This window comes from Phyllobates terribilis, unplaced genomic scaffold, assembly GCF_046119375.1.
Source record: "Phyllobates terribilis strain yellow unplaced genomic scaffold, ASM4611937v1 Scaffold_11__3_contigs__length_659146591, whole genome shotgun sequence".
NCBI lineage: Eukaryota > Metazoa > Chordata > Amphibia > Anura > Dendrobatidae > Phyllobates > Phyllobates terribilis.
Window position 1 is genome coordinate 119,912,538 of NW_027362771.1, and position 15,457 is coordinate 119,927,994.

General features: G+C 40.0%; 1 protein-coding gene across 1 annotated transcript in view; it reads left to right on the plus strand.

Moving 5' to 3' along the window:
- The window catches only part of NEDD1 (NEDD1 gamma-tubulin ring complex targeting factor), a 78,944-nt gene that overhangs the window by 45,593 nt on the left and 17,894 nt on the right, over positions 1-15,457 (plus strand). Inside the window, exons 4-10 of the mRNA XM_073651576.1 lie at positions 243-359; positions 510-650; positions 726-955; positions 4,019-4,217; positions 7,332-7,512; positions 10,490-10,621; positions 10,989-11,036. Of these exons, the coding sequence (XP_073507677.1) occupies positions 243-359; positions 510-650; positions 726-955; positions 4,019-4,217; positions 7,332-7,512; positions 10,490-10,621; positions 10,989-11,036 (1,048 nt within the window). The remainder of the gene's footprint in view (positions 1-242; positions 360-509; positions 651-725; positions 956-4,018; positions 4,218-7,331; positions 7,513-10,489; positions 10,622-10,988; positions 11,037-15,457) is intronic.

Genomic DNA, 15,457 nt, shown 5'->3' on the forward strand with positions numbered 1-15,457 from the left:
AAGCAATAAAATATTTTAAGATTTATTTTGTTCTGAACATAAAAAGAATTGTGAACGCAACTGAGTGTTTTGATATGAATTGTGAAGTTGGATTACTACTATTTAATCAAAAATATTTACAGTTAGCCATCATGTAACATTGGTGTTTTTGTGTATGAACTGTTAAAATGTGTTCCTATGAGATTGTCCTTGTCAGGAAATATTTACCCATTAGTAATTGTTTAAAATCTTTCAATTACTAGAAAAGACAGACATGTGTGAATTTCAGCTCCATCTCCCAGTATGTGGTCAGTGGAGGCCTTGATAACACTGTGAACATCTGGGATTTAAAATCTAAAAGACTACATCGATCCTTGAAGGTAAGAAGTTTTTCATTATTTTTGGTGCGAATGGCTTGATCTAAACTGCAGTCCATTGAATAGCCTGCAGCTGCACATTAGTGAAAAGTGGCCCTGTACATTTTATTTAGTCGTGACCTTTCTTTGTGAAACTTTTATTTTTTATTTTAGGATCACAAAGATGAGATAACTTCAGTTACTTTTAATGGGAATGACAGCTACATTGCCTCGGGCTCCATGAGTGGTGAAATCGTATTGTATAATGTTACTACCAATTTATCCAGTGCACCTTTTGGTCATGGCAGCAGTCAGGTACTCATTTATGTGTGCCCTCGTTTCTATTTGCCTTGATATTCTCTATACTAAAGGCAATATTTGTTTCTTTAGCCAATTCGGCATTTGAGATATTCCTATGTAAAGAAGTTTCTACTTGGTGCAGCATCTGACAGTGGCAGCGTGACGCTATGGGATGCGCATAGCCAGAATCCATTACATAAGTTTGAGAGTGCTCACAAGGCCCCAGCATCAGGCATCTGCTTCTCTCCAGTAAATGACCTTCTCCTTGTCACAATTGGATTAGATAAAAGGATTATCTGCTACGATGTGTCTAGCAAAATGTAAGTATTATAAATGTTTTTGTTTAGTTACGTTCTTGCGTTTTTTTTTTTAAATCCGCACTTGAGTTTAAATCCTACTCTTGATTATTCATAGTGCTGTAAGAAGGGTCTGATGCTTAAGGAGGGGAGTGGGCACAATGGAAGGTAAACACCTGACTCAGAGTACACATCTGACCGTACATTAGCAAGGACAGCCTACTTATCAAGCACAGCGATAATAGATGTACATTTTATTTAAAAATGCATCTACGGCTACCTTAGAGATTGTAACTTTTCCTTTTATTAAAACCAAAGGAAATGTACTGGAGTCAAGTCGGTATGCATGCGAAATAGAAGCATGTTCAGACTGGCCGAAAAACAAACAAAATAAATAAAACAAATAAATACTCTGCTGTAAATAAATAAGTAAAACCAGTAGTGCATATAAATAACATTGGGTACTTAGTAAACACCATTTTTGATAAAAAAAAAAAAAAAAAAAGCTTAGAAGCCATCCCACCAACGTCAAGGTGTACCCAAGCTCCGGATGGTCCTAACCTCTAATATTAAAACCTTACCCTGCGTCATAGTTACGTCCTGTGTTAATAAGGGCTGTGAAGGACCGGGTCCCGAACATGGACACACAGCTAGCGAGATGCTTTGAAGGGTATGTGCGCACGATGAGTATTTGCTTGCAGAAATTTCTGCAGCGTTTCTGCATGGTCCTGCACCTGTTGTTGGCAGCAAAAAAGCTGCTGAAATTCCACACGTTTTTTTGTGCGTTTTTGCCTGCGTATTTGCCAGGCGTTTTTTCTAATGCATTGTATAGGAAAACCACTGGCAAATCCTCACAAAGAATTGACATGCTGCATATTTAAACGCACATGAAATCCTGTCAGGAAAATTCCTGATCATGTGCACAGATCTTCCAAATTCTCATAGGAAATTCTGGGATAAGGATTACAATGCCCATATCTGTGCAAACAAAACGCACCAAAAACGCACCGTGTGCACATAGCCTATATGTGATATCCAGCTCATATGAAGGGTGGCCATAATCTTACCTGCACTCAATGCAGAAACCTAAAGCTAAAACCAATAGAAATTAACTGGAGTCAAGTTGGTATGCATGCATGTTCAGACTGGCCGAGAAACTTGGTAAACACTGTTTTTGATCAAAAAAAGCGAAGAAGCCATCCCACCAACATCGAGGTGTACTCAAGCTCGGGTTTGGGTACATCTTGACGCTGGTGGGATGGCTTCTGCGCCTTTTTTTTAATGAAAAACGGTGTTTATGAAGTACCCAATGTTATTTATATGTTTATTGCTTTTACTTATTTATTAACAGCAGGGTATTTATTTATTTTGTTTCTATTTTGGTTTTCGTCGGTTTCTCGGCCAGTCTGAACATGCTTCTATTTTGCATGCATACCAACTTGACTCCAGTTAATTTCTATTGGTTTTAGCTTTAGGTTTCTGCATTGAGTGCAGGTAAGGGTATGGCCACCCTTCATTTGAGCTGGATATCACAATTAGCCCGGAGTCACACTACCGTATAACACGGCCGAGTGCTATGCGATAAAACATCGCGTAGCGCTCGGCCCAGTGATATTCTATGTGGCTGCTCAGACCAGCGATTATTTTCTCATGCTGATTCGGTATGAGAGAACAATGGCAGCATGCTGCAATTTGCAGCGAGACTGAATTTGCTCGCACCCATACAAGTCTATGGGTGCGAGTGAAACATCGGACTGCACACGCATGTCAGCCCAGTGCAGTCCAATATACAGCGAGTCAGGCCATGACGGAGATAGAGAAATTACTTTGTCTCCTCCGCAGCGATGCTGCGATCCTCTCATGCGAGAGGATCGCAGCACAGTAGCATGACACTCGGCTCCTGCTCGCTGAGCCAAGGGTCATTAGCGTATCGCATCCGATGTTATCTCATTTTTGTGACGCCTGCCTTAAAAGCATCTTCCTAAGGCTGGTTTCACACATCCGTATATTTTCGGTACCGAAGATATCCGCGTGTGTCACACGTGTTGCAACCATGTGCCTCCCGTGTGCTGCATCAGGATCACACAGGCCGGCACCTGGGAATCAACACTACAGTTGGCGCTGTTCCCAAGCGATCAGCACCAGCAGGGACAGTGATGAGGGTAGTAGTAGTCTTCTACCACAGTATCCCTGTGTAAAAATAAGATTAAACTAATAAAATCCATATACTCACCTGTCCTAAGTGTCCCCCGCTGTAATTCTGACCGATGACACCAGGGAGAATGACACCGCTCCTGAGCTCAGTGCAGCTCTGGGGCCCACTTGCTGGAGCGGCTCATTCTCCCCGACATCAGCGGTCAGAGGATTACAGCGGGGGACATCTCCGGACAGGTGAGTATATGGATTGTATTATTTACTGATCGCAGCGCTGGCTGGGGACCATGATGATGGAAGTATTCAGCACCTGGCGCGTGGGAAGAGCGCTAGCTGTTGCGCTGATTCCCAAGCGCCGGTACGTGTCACACTGATGACACACGGATGTCATCCATGTGTGTTCAGCGTGAGACACTTTTGCGGACCGTACATCCGCAAAAAAACGGGTCTGATTCATTGATCAAAGTCATTGCAAGCTTTGGGTTGGTGAAAAATTAATTTAGCCAGAACAATATTGGTTCCTTCAGTTTTCTTTTACTGCTATACAGTATGAATTTGCCTGACTAATGGGAAAGTTTAGGAAACCTCAATTAGGGTTTTTTTCACATGAGAAAAACTGATGGTTAAAAGCTGACATACGTATAGCAATCTGATATCATGCTGATGAAAATTGGACCGTTTTGCGTACAAGAAAAGTCACTGATGTGTGATTGAGGCTTTAGTTGAAATCATCCTCTTTGTTGAGGTTTCCATTCACTAACGTCAAGAAAACTGTAGAATCAAATATATTAATAATTTACATTACTTTTTCATTTTGCACTAATGAAGCTTTACTTGGACACTGGACTACCTATAAACTTTTCAAAAATTAAGCAGTGCATCACAAAATAGTTTAGCAATGGTATGTTTTGTTAACTTTTTTTTTTCTTCCAGTGTTCTGCAAACAGTTGTGGCTGAATCACCTCTGACTGCTGTAGACTTCATGCCTGATGGTGCTACACTGGCAGTTGGCTCCTCGCGTGGAAAAATTTACCTTTATGACTTAAGAATGTTAAGCTCACCCATCAAATCTGTGAACGCGCATAAAACATCTGTGCAGTGCATTCAGTTCCAGCACAGCAGTGCACACAAAGTGAGTTCTGTTCTGCATGGTTTGTGTTTAAGTGCAGTTTTCATGTTGTGTGATGCAGAATCCATTCATTTCTGTAATGAGTTATTTGTTTTTTTTTGTATGAAAAACCTTTCAGGTTTTATCCAATTTTTCAAGCAGTTTAGTATTAGTCATATTTTCTCTATTAACTCTAGCAACTGAATTAAAAATGCGTGTTTATACACTAGTTCTTTGTTACAGACAACTGAACTGTCTCCACAAGCACGAGGTGGGCACTACAATGGCAGATTTGCAATTTTCACTCAGCAACTTCCATTGCTGCTTGTTTTTGGAAAGCATCCATGGAGTCAAAATCATCACTACACCTGTAGATAAATTCCCAGAGGGGTGTAATTTCCAAAATGGGTTCACATGAGAGGGGGATTCTGCTCTTCTGGCACTTAGGGGCTCTGTATATGGAATCCGCAGACTATTCTAGGAAAATCTGTGCTCCAAGAGTCAAATAGCACTCCTACCCTCCTGAGTCTCGCAGTGTGGCTGAGCAGTACTGTACAGCCACTTATGGGGTATTGGCATGTTCAGCAGAAATTGTGTCACAGATTTTAGTGTAATTTTCCTCATTTCCCCATGTGAAAATCTAAAATCTGAGGCTAAAATAAAATTTTTGTGGCAAAAAATGTAATTATTTTTTCTTTTTCACCCAATGGTATAAAGTTCTGTGGCACACCAATGGTGTCCATATGATCACTGTACCCTTGTTGAATTCATTCAGAGGTGTAGTTTGTAAAATGGGGTCATTTATGGGGGGTTCTTCTGTTCTGACACCTCAGGGACTCTACCAATGTGACATGGCACCCCCAAACCCTAACAGCAAATCTGCACTGCCATATGGCGCTCCTTCCCTTCTGAACTTTTTGGTGTGCCTCCAAAAGAAGTTTTCAACCACATATGGGGTATTGACGTTCTCAGGAGAAATTGCGTAACAAATTGTACCATTCATTTTCTCCTATTATCCCTTTTGAAAATTAAAAACTTGCACATAAAGCAACATTTTAGAGGAAAAAAATTATGATTTTCATCTACTCAATGTTAGATAATTCTGTGAATCACCTGAGGGTTAAAAATGTTTACTTCACCTCTAGATAAATTCCTTGTGGGGTCTTGTTGTCACTTGTGAGGAGTTTCCACAGATTAGGTACATCGGGGCTCTGCAAACGCAACATGGCGTTTATCTATTCTAGCCAATTTTGCACTCCAAAAGTCAAACTGTGCTTCTTCCCTTCTGAGCCTTGCCATGCGCCCATGCAGTAGTTTTCCACCTATATGGGGTATCAGCGTACTCAGGAGACATTGCACAATAAATGGAGGAGTCCATTTCTCCTGTTATGTGTTACATTATGTGGCCCAAAAAAAGTGGTTTTGTAAATTTTTGTTGGAAAAATAAGAAATTGCTGATAAAAAAAAAAAAAAAAAATGAAAAAATGAATCCTTTTTAAGTTCCTAGCAAAAGAAATATTATTTAAAAAAATGTTTGTGATATGAAGTAGACATGGGGTAAATATTATATATTAACTATTTTGTGTGATGTAACTGTCTGATTTAAGGGCACAAAAATTAAGTTTAAATATTGTAACATTTTCTAAATTTGTCAAAATTCTGATATTTTTACAAACGTAAAAAATATGGACCTAAATTTTACCAGTGACTTAAAGTACAATGTGTCCCGAAAAAACAGTCTCATAATCACTGGGATGTGTTGCAGCGTTCCAGAGTTATTACCTCATAAAGTGAAACTGGTCAGAATTGTAAAGTTTGGCCTGGTCAGTAAAGTGAAAACAGACTTCGTGGCAAAGGGGTTAAAGATAACCTGTCACCAGCAAAAAACGCTATTAACCTGCAGATGTAGGGTAAATCTGCAGGTTAATGGTGTTACTAACCTGCCCGGCGCCTGCACGTAGCCAAACGCTGCAAGGAGTAAATGAACTTTATTCTCCCCGCAGCATTTGGTTTCTGTCGCAGGGGCGGCGCCAGCATGGGTTCAGTCACTGCTCTGAGACGACAGAATGGTGGCTGTAACCGCACCCCCGGACCTGACTTACAGCTCGCCCCAATGCAAAGCCAGAATCAGTCAGGGCAAGGGGTGTGGTTACAGCCGCTGCTTTGTATGCTCAGAGTGGTGACTGAACCCGCACTGGGGGCAGGTTAGTAACGCTATTAACTTGCAGCTTAACCTCATATCTGCAGGTTAATAATGTTTTTGCTGGTGACAGGTTCCCTTTAAACTTGATAGATTCCCTTTTATAGGTGTTTTATAACCTACTGTCTGCAGATTGGTCTGCAAACAGTAGGAGGATCATTGAGATATAGTTTTGTGAGAAAACATTTAGTATACCTGTGTTTTCATCATTTAACCCTCTGCTCCTTCTGGGATTTGGGTCCAGTTGATGGTCCTATACTTGACTGACATCTATTTCTGTATAAAAGTGTATGCATAGCTGTCAGTCACTGATAGGACCACCCAGTGGACTCAAATCCCAGAAGGAGCAGAACATTCAATGATGAAAACACAGGTAAACTGAATCTTTCCTCACAAAATTAAATATACCGTAAATCTGCCTAGCTCCCCGTTTTATAACACGATTCCTGATTATTAGACTGCAGGTTCTCTTTTAACTATTGAATGAGCTAATTAATCTAGTTGATTTATCTTATTGTTTTAATATTATGTACTTTGTCTTTGCTTAAAGGGGTTGTCCATGATTGAGGTTCAAGTCTGCAGTCACTCTATCAGCGCTGACAGGATTCTCCAATTCTGGGAGCGGGTGGGTGTTTGCAAGTATGCGATTTGCATGCGTTTGGTCATGTGCTGATTAGATTTCCATGGCATCGCTCAATGCAAGTAAATGGAGCGAGGTAGGACACGTCTAGTCGAAATGTGGGCAAAAGTATGCAAATCATATACTTGCGGTCATATGATCATCTGGCGCCAGCACAATAGAGTCCTGACAGTAGGCAGTGTGCACACTGTCAGGACTCGCAACTCTGCAGTCACATAGAGTGACTAACTGCAGACTTGAACCCCAATCCTGGGCAACCCCTTTAATGAAGTTTTATATATATATATATTTTTTTTAGATTGGTAAAGGTTCAAGTAAATCATCTTTGGTATCCTCAAGGAAGGCTCCAACCAAGTCAACTGCGGGTATAAGTGGAGCACACATAAAAGATTTACCATCCAGTGTAACGCTACCAGCACCTCCTCAAGCAGCTGAGACGGTGGATAGTAGAGAGCCTGAAATGAATAGTGAAAAACCTGGTACATTTGTGTTTTCTGTTCTTTTACCATTTTTTTGTAATGGTGAACTTTTTGGATCTGGTGTAGCAGTACAAAAAAATATTTTAATATTTTATTAAGTTATTCACATGGAACTGGCAAATGTGTGATCACTTAAGACCCCAATGCTCGGGAATCCTAGCAATCACAAGATTGGGGGCCTGGAGCCTGTTTTTTTTAAGGAGTTTGGCTGGAAAGGTGGTCATGGATCTTCACTAGTACTCCATGCAATGTCTGTGAAATTGACGTAGCACGTCAATCAAATAATTAGAAATCACCACCCACTCACGCTATACAATTGCTAGAAGAAATGCAGCTGCTGGTAGTAGAGCAGGTTTTGTGTGATCACCTGCCTGTGGGAATAAATGTAGTGAATGGAGTGTATACTACCACGCTCGCAGATGTCAAAAATAAATGTCTGAAAGAATCTAGAACACCAGGGTAAACATATGTCAGGAGTAATCCGGCTAATGCCGTAATAGACCTACCTACAATAGTGTCAATAATAAAATGGAAAAAAAAATCCCTGCACCTGCAATCCCCTATTGTGCTGCTATAGGGATCACAGAGACAACTGATAAAACCATCCAATTAGACACTACGTATGGACCAAATGCAGTGGATAGCACAATGGTTAAAGTACCTGTGTAGTTTGCTTTGTCCTCCTATATTGTCCTTGGTCCTGGAATCCCCATATAATGCCTGGCGGTGAAAAAGTCTGTAATGCCCCATGCCGTGAATCTTCAGCTGGCGCTCGACATGCGGCATGCCCCAGCTGTAAGCTACACTTCTTACTGATGCCGCACATGGGGGGGGGGGGGGGGAGTGGTTAGGGTGACGTCACTGCTCCGAGAGCCTCAGAGCGGCCACAACATCCAACGGGTATCAAAGTAATCACTGTCCTTTATTCTTCAGGGAGTGGGCCCCACCATGCTCATCATGATTATATAGCACTACTAATTAACCTTTCTACCTACAGAGGAGTTTTAATTCCCCTAAGCACACCTGATGTATAGGCTTCAGGAGACACACTCAGAGCAAAAAGGGGCCCCTAGATATGTGATAAATAGTGGATGTAAATAGATATTATTATTTATAAAAAGGAGCCTGAAAAATATGTAATAGTATCTTTATTCTGGATAGAAAAACACTGATTAAAAATTAGTTTATTTAATAGTAATTTATTTAAAAGGTATATGAACCTATATCAAGAATTAAAAAGTAAAAATTATATATACTTGATTGTATGAAATATAAATTGATGTATGAATATCTAATATGTACACATACACCCCCATAAAAAGTTGTTATATCAACTATTAAAGTGATATAAAAAAATATAATATATCATAATTAAGTGTGTGTGTATGTATGTATGTGTATATATATATATGTATGTGTGTGTGTATATATATATATATATATATATATATATATATATATATATATATTTATTACACACACATATACTAAACCTTTTGGCAATTGTTCCCTAATCAGTCCTGAAAGGACGTCTTGCAGGGAACACAAATACTTGCCCCATCGATAGCCAACCTACCCTTAAGGGAAACAATATATAAATAAAAATATAGAAAGGTAAAAAATGAAGCATAGGGGTTCATGCAAAAAACTTTTTTTTTTTTCATTTTATTATTGACACTATTGTAGGTAGGTCTATTACAGCATTAGCCGGATTACTCCTGACATATACAGTATTTAACCTGGTGTTCTAGATTCTTTCAGACATTTATTTTTGACGTCTGCAAGCGCAGTAGTATATACTCCATTAACTACGTAGTACGTCACTCAGCTATCTTTCCATCCCAAGTACTTAGACTGGCGCAGTGATCATGCATTTACTCAACGGAAAATTCCATTTAAACTGCAGGCTCTGAACCCCCTTGTTCTAGTCATTGTTGGGTTGACCAGTGATAATATATTGATCACTTATAGTGTAGATTTTATGACAGCTCTTTTTGGTTAAGAACTGTCTAAGCTTAAAGCAGTTGTCCACTCCTAGGCCTTCGTTCAAACTGAACATGAAGCGGAAGCTAGGCCTGCAGCCGATCGCGGACTTCCTCTTAACGTTCAGTTTGTCCGAAGGCGCGGACAGTGATGCCAGCGCTGATTGGCCATCACGTGTCATTCCACCGCATCACAGCGCCGGGACCGTGAGTGCCTACACTGCTGGAACGGAGCCGGCACAACAGGAGAGTATAGGCTTTATTTTTTTAATCGGGGCCAAACATTTAGTTTAAGAAGGAGTGGTTGTTCTAGTAGTAGACAACCCCTATATAGGTCTTTTCGAAAGAAAGTGTTTCTCAACTTCCTAAAGAACCTAAACTTCCGAATGATACAGGTTTGGGTGCAGCTACGGTATTATGTATGTGCAGAAGTGAATGCAGTGTTTGAAGAACAGCAGGAAAGTAGACACATGAGTAAATCACATAACTACTGCTGTTTTGATTCCTATGGACATGAAAACCAATGCGTCCCTTGCTTTTGCATGTTATTCATGAACTGCAGAGGGCCTTGAACTTGAAAAATGAGAGAGTTTTAGAGTTTCTTGTCCCAACACAATAGTTCCTGTTGAAATGTTTACAATGCTATGAAGTCAACAACCCGCTAAGTTTTACCCTATCTGTGCTTTTTTAACATCCAGTGTCTGGTAAGAGAAGTACATTTGGCATCAGATTTGTGGACTCATTCAGAATATTTCCAAATATAAACAAAAGATATTTAATTAATAGGATCTCATTTATATAACTTACCGAGCATGAAAAACTTTCTGGTCTTACATTGTAACCAATGCTCTGTGAAATTTAAAGTTGCAATGTTCTTTGGTTGCTCTGGGTAACATGGTCAGTTATTTGTTTTTAAAAATGAGGCTCAATGTTTGTCATGTGATCTTCACATTTTTTTCTTTACTAAGTTATGTTTTCCTTATTTTCTTTTTTAGGTATTCCACATAGTACAAGTCTTGATGTAATACCGTCAAAAGAAACCGACTATGCTAAATCACCCGACTTACAATCAGTAGATCCCTTTGGAAGAAGTAGTCTAGGTGACATTTTTTCTCCTGTTCGTGATGGTAAGTTACCTTGTTAACAAAGGTTCTTAAATATTCCTATATGCTTAACAGGTTGATTATTTTATTTTATGTTATATATGAATTCTGTTGCAGATTTGTGGATTTGTCTATTATGTTGCATATCCTCAACACATTGTGCATGCTGGGGAAGTGTATCTCTGCTATATGACCTTAAATTCACATCAACAAAAAACTGTATGAATTGAGTTTTGAAAATCCCATTCACAAAATTTGCTGGGAATTTTTGGTGCAAAATCGGCAACAAATCTACTACTCTTAATCGTGGCTTAAAGGGGATTTGATGTCCAATTACTAACATACATGCGTTAAACATACTGATAATGTCTGTTTATTTTCCCCCTTCAAGATGCTTCCCACCTTAGAGTAATGGAAGAGTTTGCATCTAAAGGAAATGGTAGGTGATGCTCCCAGTATATGTGTGTCTAATAGTTGCAGGTCCCAAATCAGGAACCCTCCCTGATCTTACCATACTCCATCCATACACACCTCTCTGTATTCATGTTTGTAAAAAAAAAATCCCTAGCGAATGTTTTTGCTAAGTAGTTTTTTTTATTCTTTTGGAGAATGAGCTTTTCCAGTACATTTTCTAAATATGTCTGTAATGTAGTGTAGGTGCATTAAAATACTTACCAATGGACATCTTCCCCAGTTTCCGGCTCCGCTCTGGTCGCTTTCACAATGTAAGCCTATGGAGCCTTGTTCTGAGTCTTACGCCATGGCCCCACTATCATTATTCGGTCAGTATTCGGTCAGTATTTTTTCTCAGGAGTGGGTGATAAATGCAGAATTGGTGACGTGTTTCTATTATACCTTTTCTCTGATTGTTCCTCACCTGGTTTTGGCTCCCACTCCTGAGAAAAAATACTGACCGAATACTGACCGAATACTGACCAAATACTGATAATGGGGCTGTGGCCTTAGAGTTACATTGGCGGAAGCTGCACTGTCCCGCACAGCAGTCCCTTTGTGAACAGGCAAAGATGATCAGTCATGTGATCCAGAAGAGGACCGGAGCAATGCTGGAAACCAGGCAAGACGGTGATCATTAAGTATTTTAATGCGCCTAAATTTTATTAGACCTATTCAGTAAGGAATAAGAGATAAAATTTTTAATGGGAGTGAATCTTGAAAACTCATAGAATATTCAATCCATGTCATAAAATGCATCAGACACTGTCTAATAATTATTACCTCATTGTTGAGGATTTTTTGTTTCATGTAAAATTCAAAAGAAATCTACTACCTTTTACTGTGTTTTGGAATCTTAGGCTATGGGTATAAAATAATGTTTGTGTCATTTACAAACGTGTAGTCTTGGCTTTAAGAATATGGTACTTTCAGCGCAATGCATTTCTTTTCTATGGAATTGGCATTCTCTGGTTTCACATCATAAGTTAAAGTTACAATTTGTCAGACATGATACCCATACTCTCTTGTTTTGTATATGCTTATTTTGAGTCAACTACTGGTGCATCTCAGTAAATTAGAATACTTTATAACAGCTTGAAAACTGTTTTTAAAATCCAAAATGTTGGCCTACTGAAATGTATGTTCAATAAATGCACTCAATACTTGGCCGGGGCTCCTTTTGCATCAATTACTGCATCAATGCGGCGTGGCATGGAGGCGATGAGCCTGTGGCACTGCTGAGGTGTTATGGAAGCCCAGGTTGCTTTGATAGCAGCCTTCAGCTCATCTGCATTGTTGAGTCTGGTGTCTCTCATCTTCCTCTTGACAATACCTCATAGATTCTCTATGGGGTTAAGGTCAGGCGAGTTTGCTGGCCAATCAAGCACAGTGATACTGTTGTTTTTAAACCAGGTATTGGTACTTTTGGCAGTGTGGACAGGTGCCAAGTCCTGCTGGAGAATGAAATTTCCATCTCCAAAAGCTTGTCGACAGAGGGAAGCATTAAGCATTAAGCTGCGCTGACTTTGGTCTTGATAAAACACAATGGACCTACACCAGCAGATGACATGGCTCCCCAAATCATCACTGATTGTGGAAACTTCACACTAGACCTCAAGCAGCTTGGATTGTGGCCTCTCCACTCTTCATCCAGACTCTGGGACCTTGATTTCCATATGCAATTTGGAACTCTGGGACCTTGTGGAGTGTGTCAATAACTGCCTTCTGGACATCTGTCAAGTCCGCAGTCTTCCCCATGATTGCGGAGCCTACTGAAACAGACGTCTAAGGGACCTTTTTAAACTCTTAGGAAGCCTTTGCAGGTGTTTTTGTTAATTATCATAATTTACTGAGATAATGACTTTCATGTTTTCATTGGCTGTAAGCCATAATCATCAACATTAACAGAAATAAACACTTGAAATAGATCACTCTGTAATGACTCTATATCATATGAGTTTCACTTTTTGTATTGAAGAACTGAAATAAATTTTTGATGATATTCTGAATTAGTGAGATGCACTTGTACCTATAAAGGGAGCCTCTCAGTATATTTTTAAACACAGAATTAGTGGTAGGTATAGATCCTTCTACCCCAATAAAAATGATATTTTTTTTGTAGAGATATGATGTGCAGGTCATAAGAAATCTAGTGCAGAAGTCCTGATAATCAGGTTGGAAGTGTCCTGGGGACCGTGTCGGTGTGCTTTGAAGAAAACATCTAAATGCAATGAACACCTCCAGTGCTTTTCCAGCCTGATTTGCATATGACTTTTATCCTAGATTTCTCATGATTGATACGAGGGTCAGTCAATAAGTAATGCCTCCTATTTTTTTTCTCCTTTTAATTGGTAAGAAATTCAAATGCAATTACATAGGTTGAAAACCACAACATTAACGATTAATTTGTCACCTTTCAATATAATCTCCATCCATTTCCACAGTCTTGGTCCACCGTTTAACAAGGGCATGTATTCCAGCATGGTAAAAAGCATTCTTGGGACCCACCGTGCACAAACTTTTCTGTATCCCATTTGTCCAATATTTTCATCACACTGCCTTTACTGAGGCAGATAATGCCACACAATTCATCTGCAGTCACCCGGCGGTCACCACGAATGATGTCATCGACTCGCTGAATGTTGCTTGGAGTCACTGCGGTTACTGGCCTGCCACTCCGCATTTTGTCAGCCAACGGTGATGGCCCTTCAGCTGTGTTACAGCGACGAACCCATCGTCTAACAGTACTGACATCCACTGTTGCATCACCGTACACATTTTTCCGTCTCTCATGAATTTGAATGGGCGTTTCACCTTCTGCATGCAAGAATTCAATCACAGAACGTTGTCTAATACGAATATCGATGTCAGCCATTTTGCAAACGGATACAGTCCTGACACCTGTTGGTGCAGGAAGTTGCAATTGCTGTGGATTGGAGAAGGTTTGAGGAATTGTGCCAAATTCGAATATTTAACACAACCATCTTATTTAAGGAGAAAAAAAATAGGAGGCATTACTTATTGACTGACCCTAGTACATCGGATCTCTACAAAAAAAGACGTTATTTTTATATGGGGGCAAGTGCCTATATTGCCATACCACTATTTTCACACGTGAAAACATGCTGACAGGTTCCCTTTTAGAACGGTATTGGAGATTAGCCCGATCTATGGGCAGCATCAGGCATACAGACACTGGCTGTATCATTTTAGCCATGTTTGTTTGACTCTGAAATGCTATGATGCTTGAGTGAAAAGCTTATTTTAAAAGCCGCACGGGTAGACTAGTTGGACAGGTGGGTTCCTGGTGGCTTCTCACCCCCTTGTCACCGTGAATGACGAGTCTCTCCCTGTGTGCATGTATAGGGACAAAAAGTAGTCATTGACAGTGGATGGTGAGGCTCCGAATGGGACCCGCCTGTTTAGAATCATAGAATCATAGAATGGTAGAGTTGGAAGGGACCTCCTGGGTCATCTGGTCCAACCCCCTGCTCAAAGCAGGATTCACTAAATCATCTCAGACAGATGTCTGTCCAGCCTCTGTTTGAAGACGTCCATTGAAGGGGAACTCACCACCTCTCGTGGCAGCCTGTTCCACTCATTAATCACCCTAACTGTCAAAAAGTTTTTTCTAATATCTAATCTGTGTCTCCTCCCATTTAGTTTCATCCCATTGCTTCTAGTCTTTCCTTGTGCAAATGAGAATAAAGATGATCCTTCTACAATGTGACAGCACTTGACATATTTGTAGACAGCTATTAAGTCTCTCAGTCTTCTTTTTTGCAAGCTAAACATTCCCAAATCCTGCAACCGTTCCTCATAGGACAGGGTTTGCAGACCAGTCACCATTCTGGTCGCTCTTCTCTGAACTTGCTCCAGTTTGTCTATGTCTTTTTTAAAATGTGGTGCCCAAAACTGTACACAGTATTCCAGATGAGGTCTGACCAAAGAGGAGTAAAGACCGATAATGACTTCACGTGATCTAGACTGTATGCTTCTGTTAATACATCCCAGAATTGTATTTGCCTTTTTTGCTGCTGCATCACACTGTTGACTCATGTTCAGTCTATGATCTATTAGTATACCTAAGTCTTTTTCACATGTACTGTTGCTTAGCTCTATTCCTCCCATTCTGTATATGCTTTTTTCATTTTTATTGCCCAGATGTAGTACTTTGCATTTTTCCCTGTTAAAAATCATTCTGTTGGTTGCTGCCCACTGCTCCAGTTTATTTAGGTCTTTTTGAATCCTCTCTCTCTCTCTTCTCTAGTATTAGCTATCCCTCCTAGCTTTGTGTCATCAGCAAATTTAATCAGTTTACCCTCAATTCCTTCATCTAAATCATTGATAAAGATGTTGAACAATACAGGTCCCAGGACGGAGCCCTGTGGTACCCCACTTGAGACA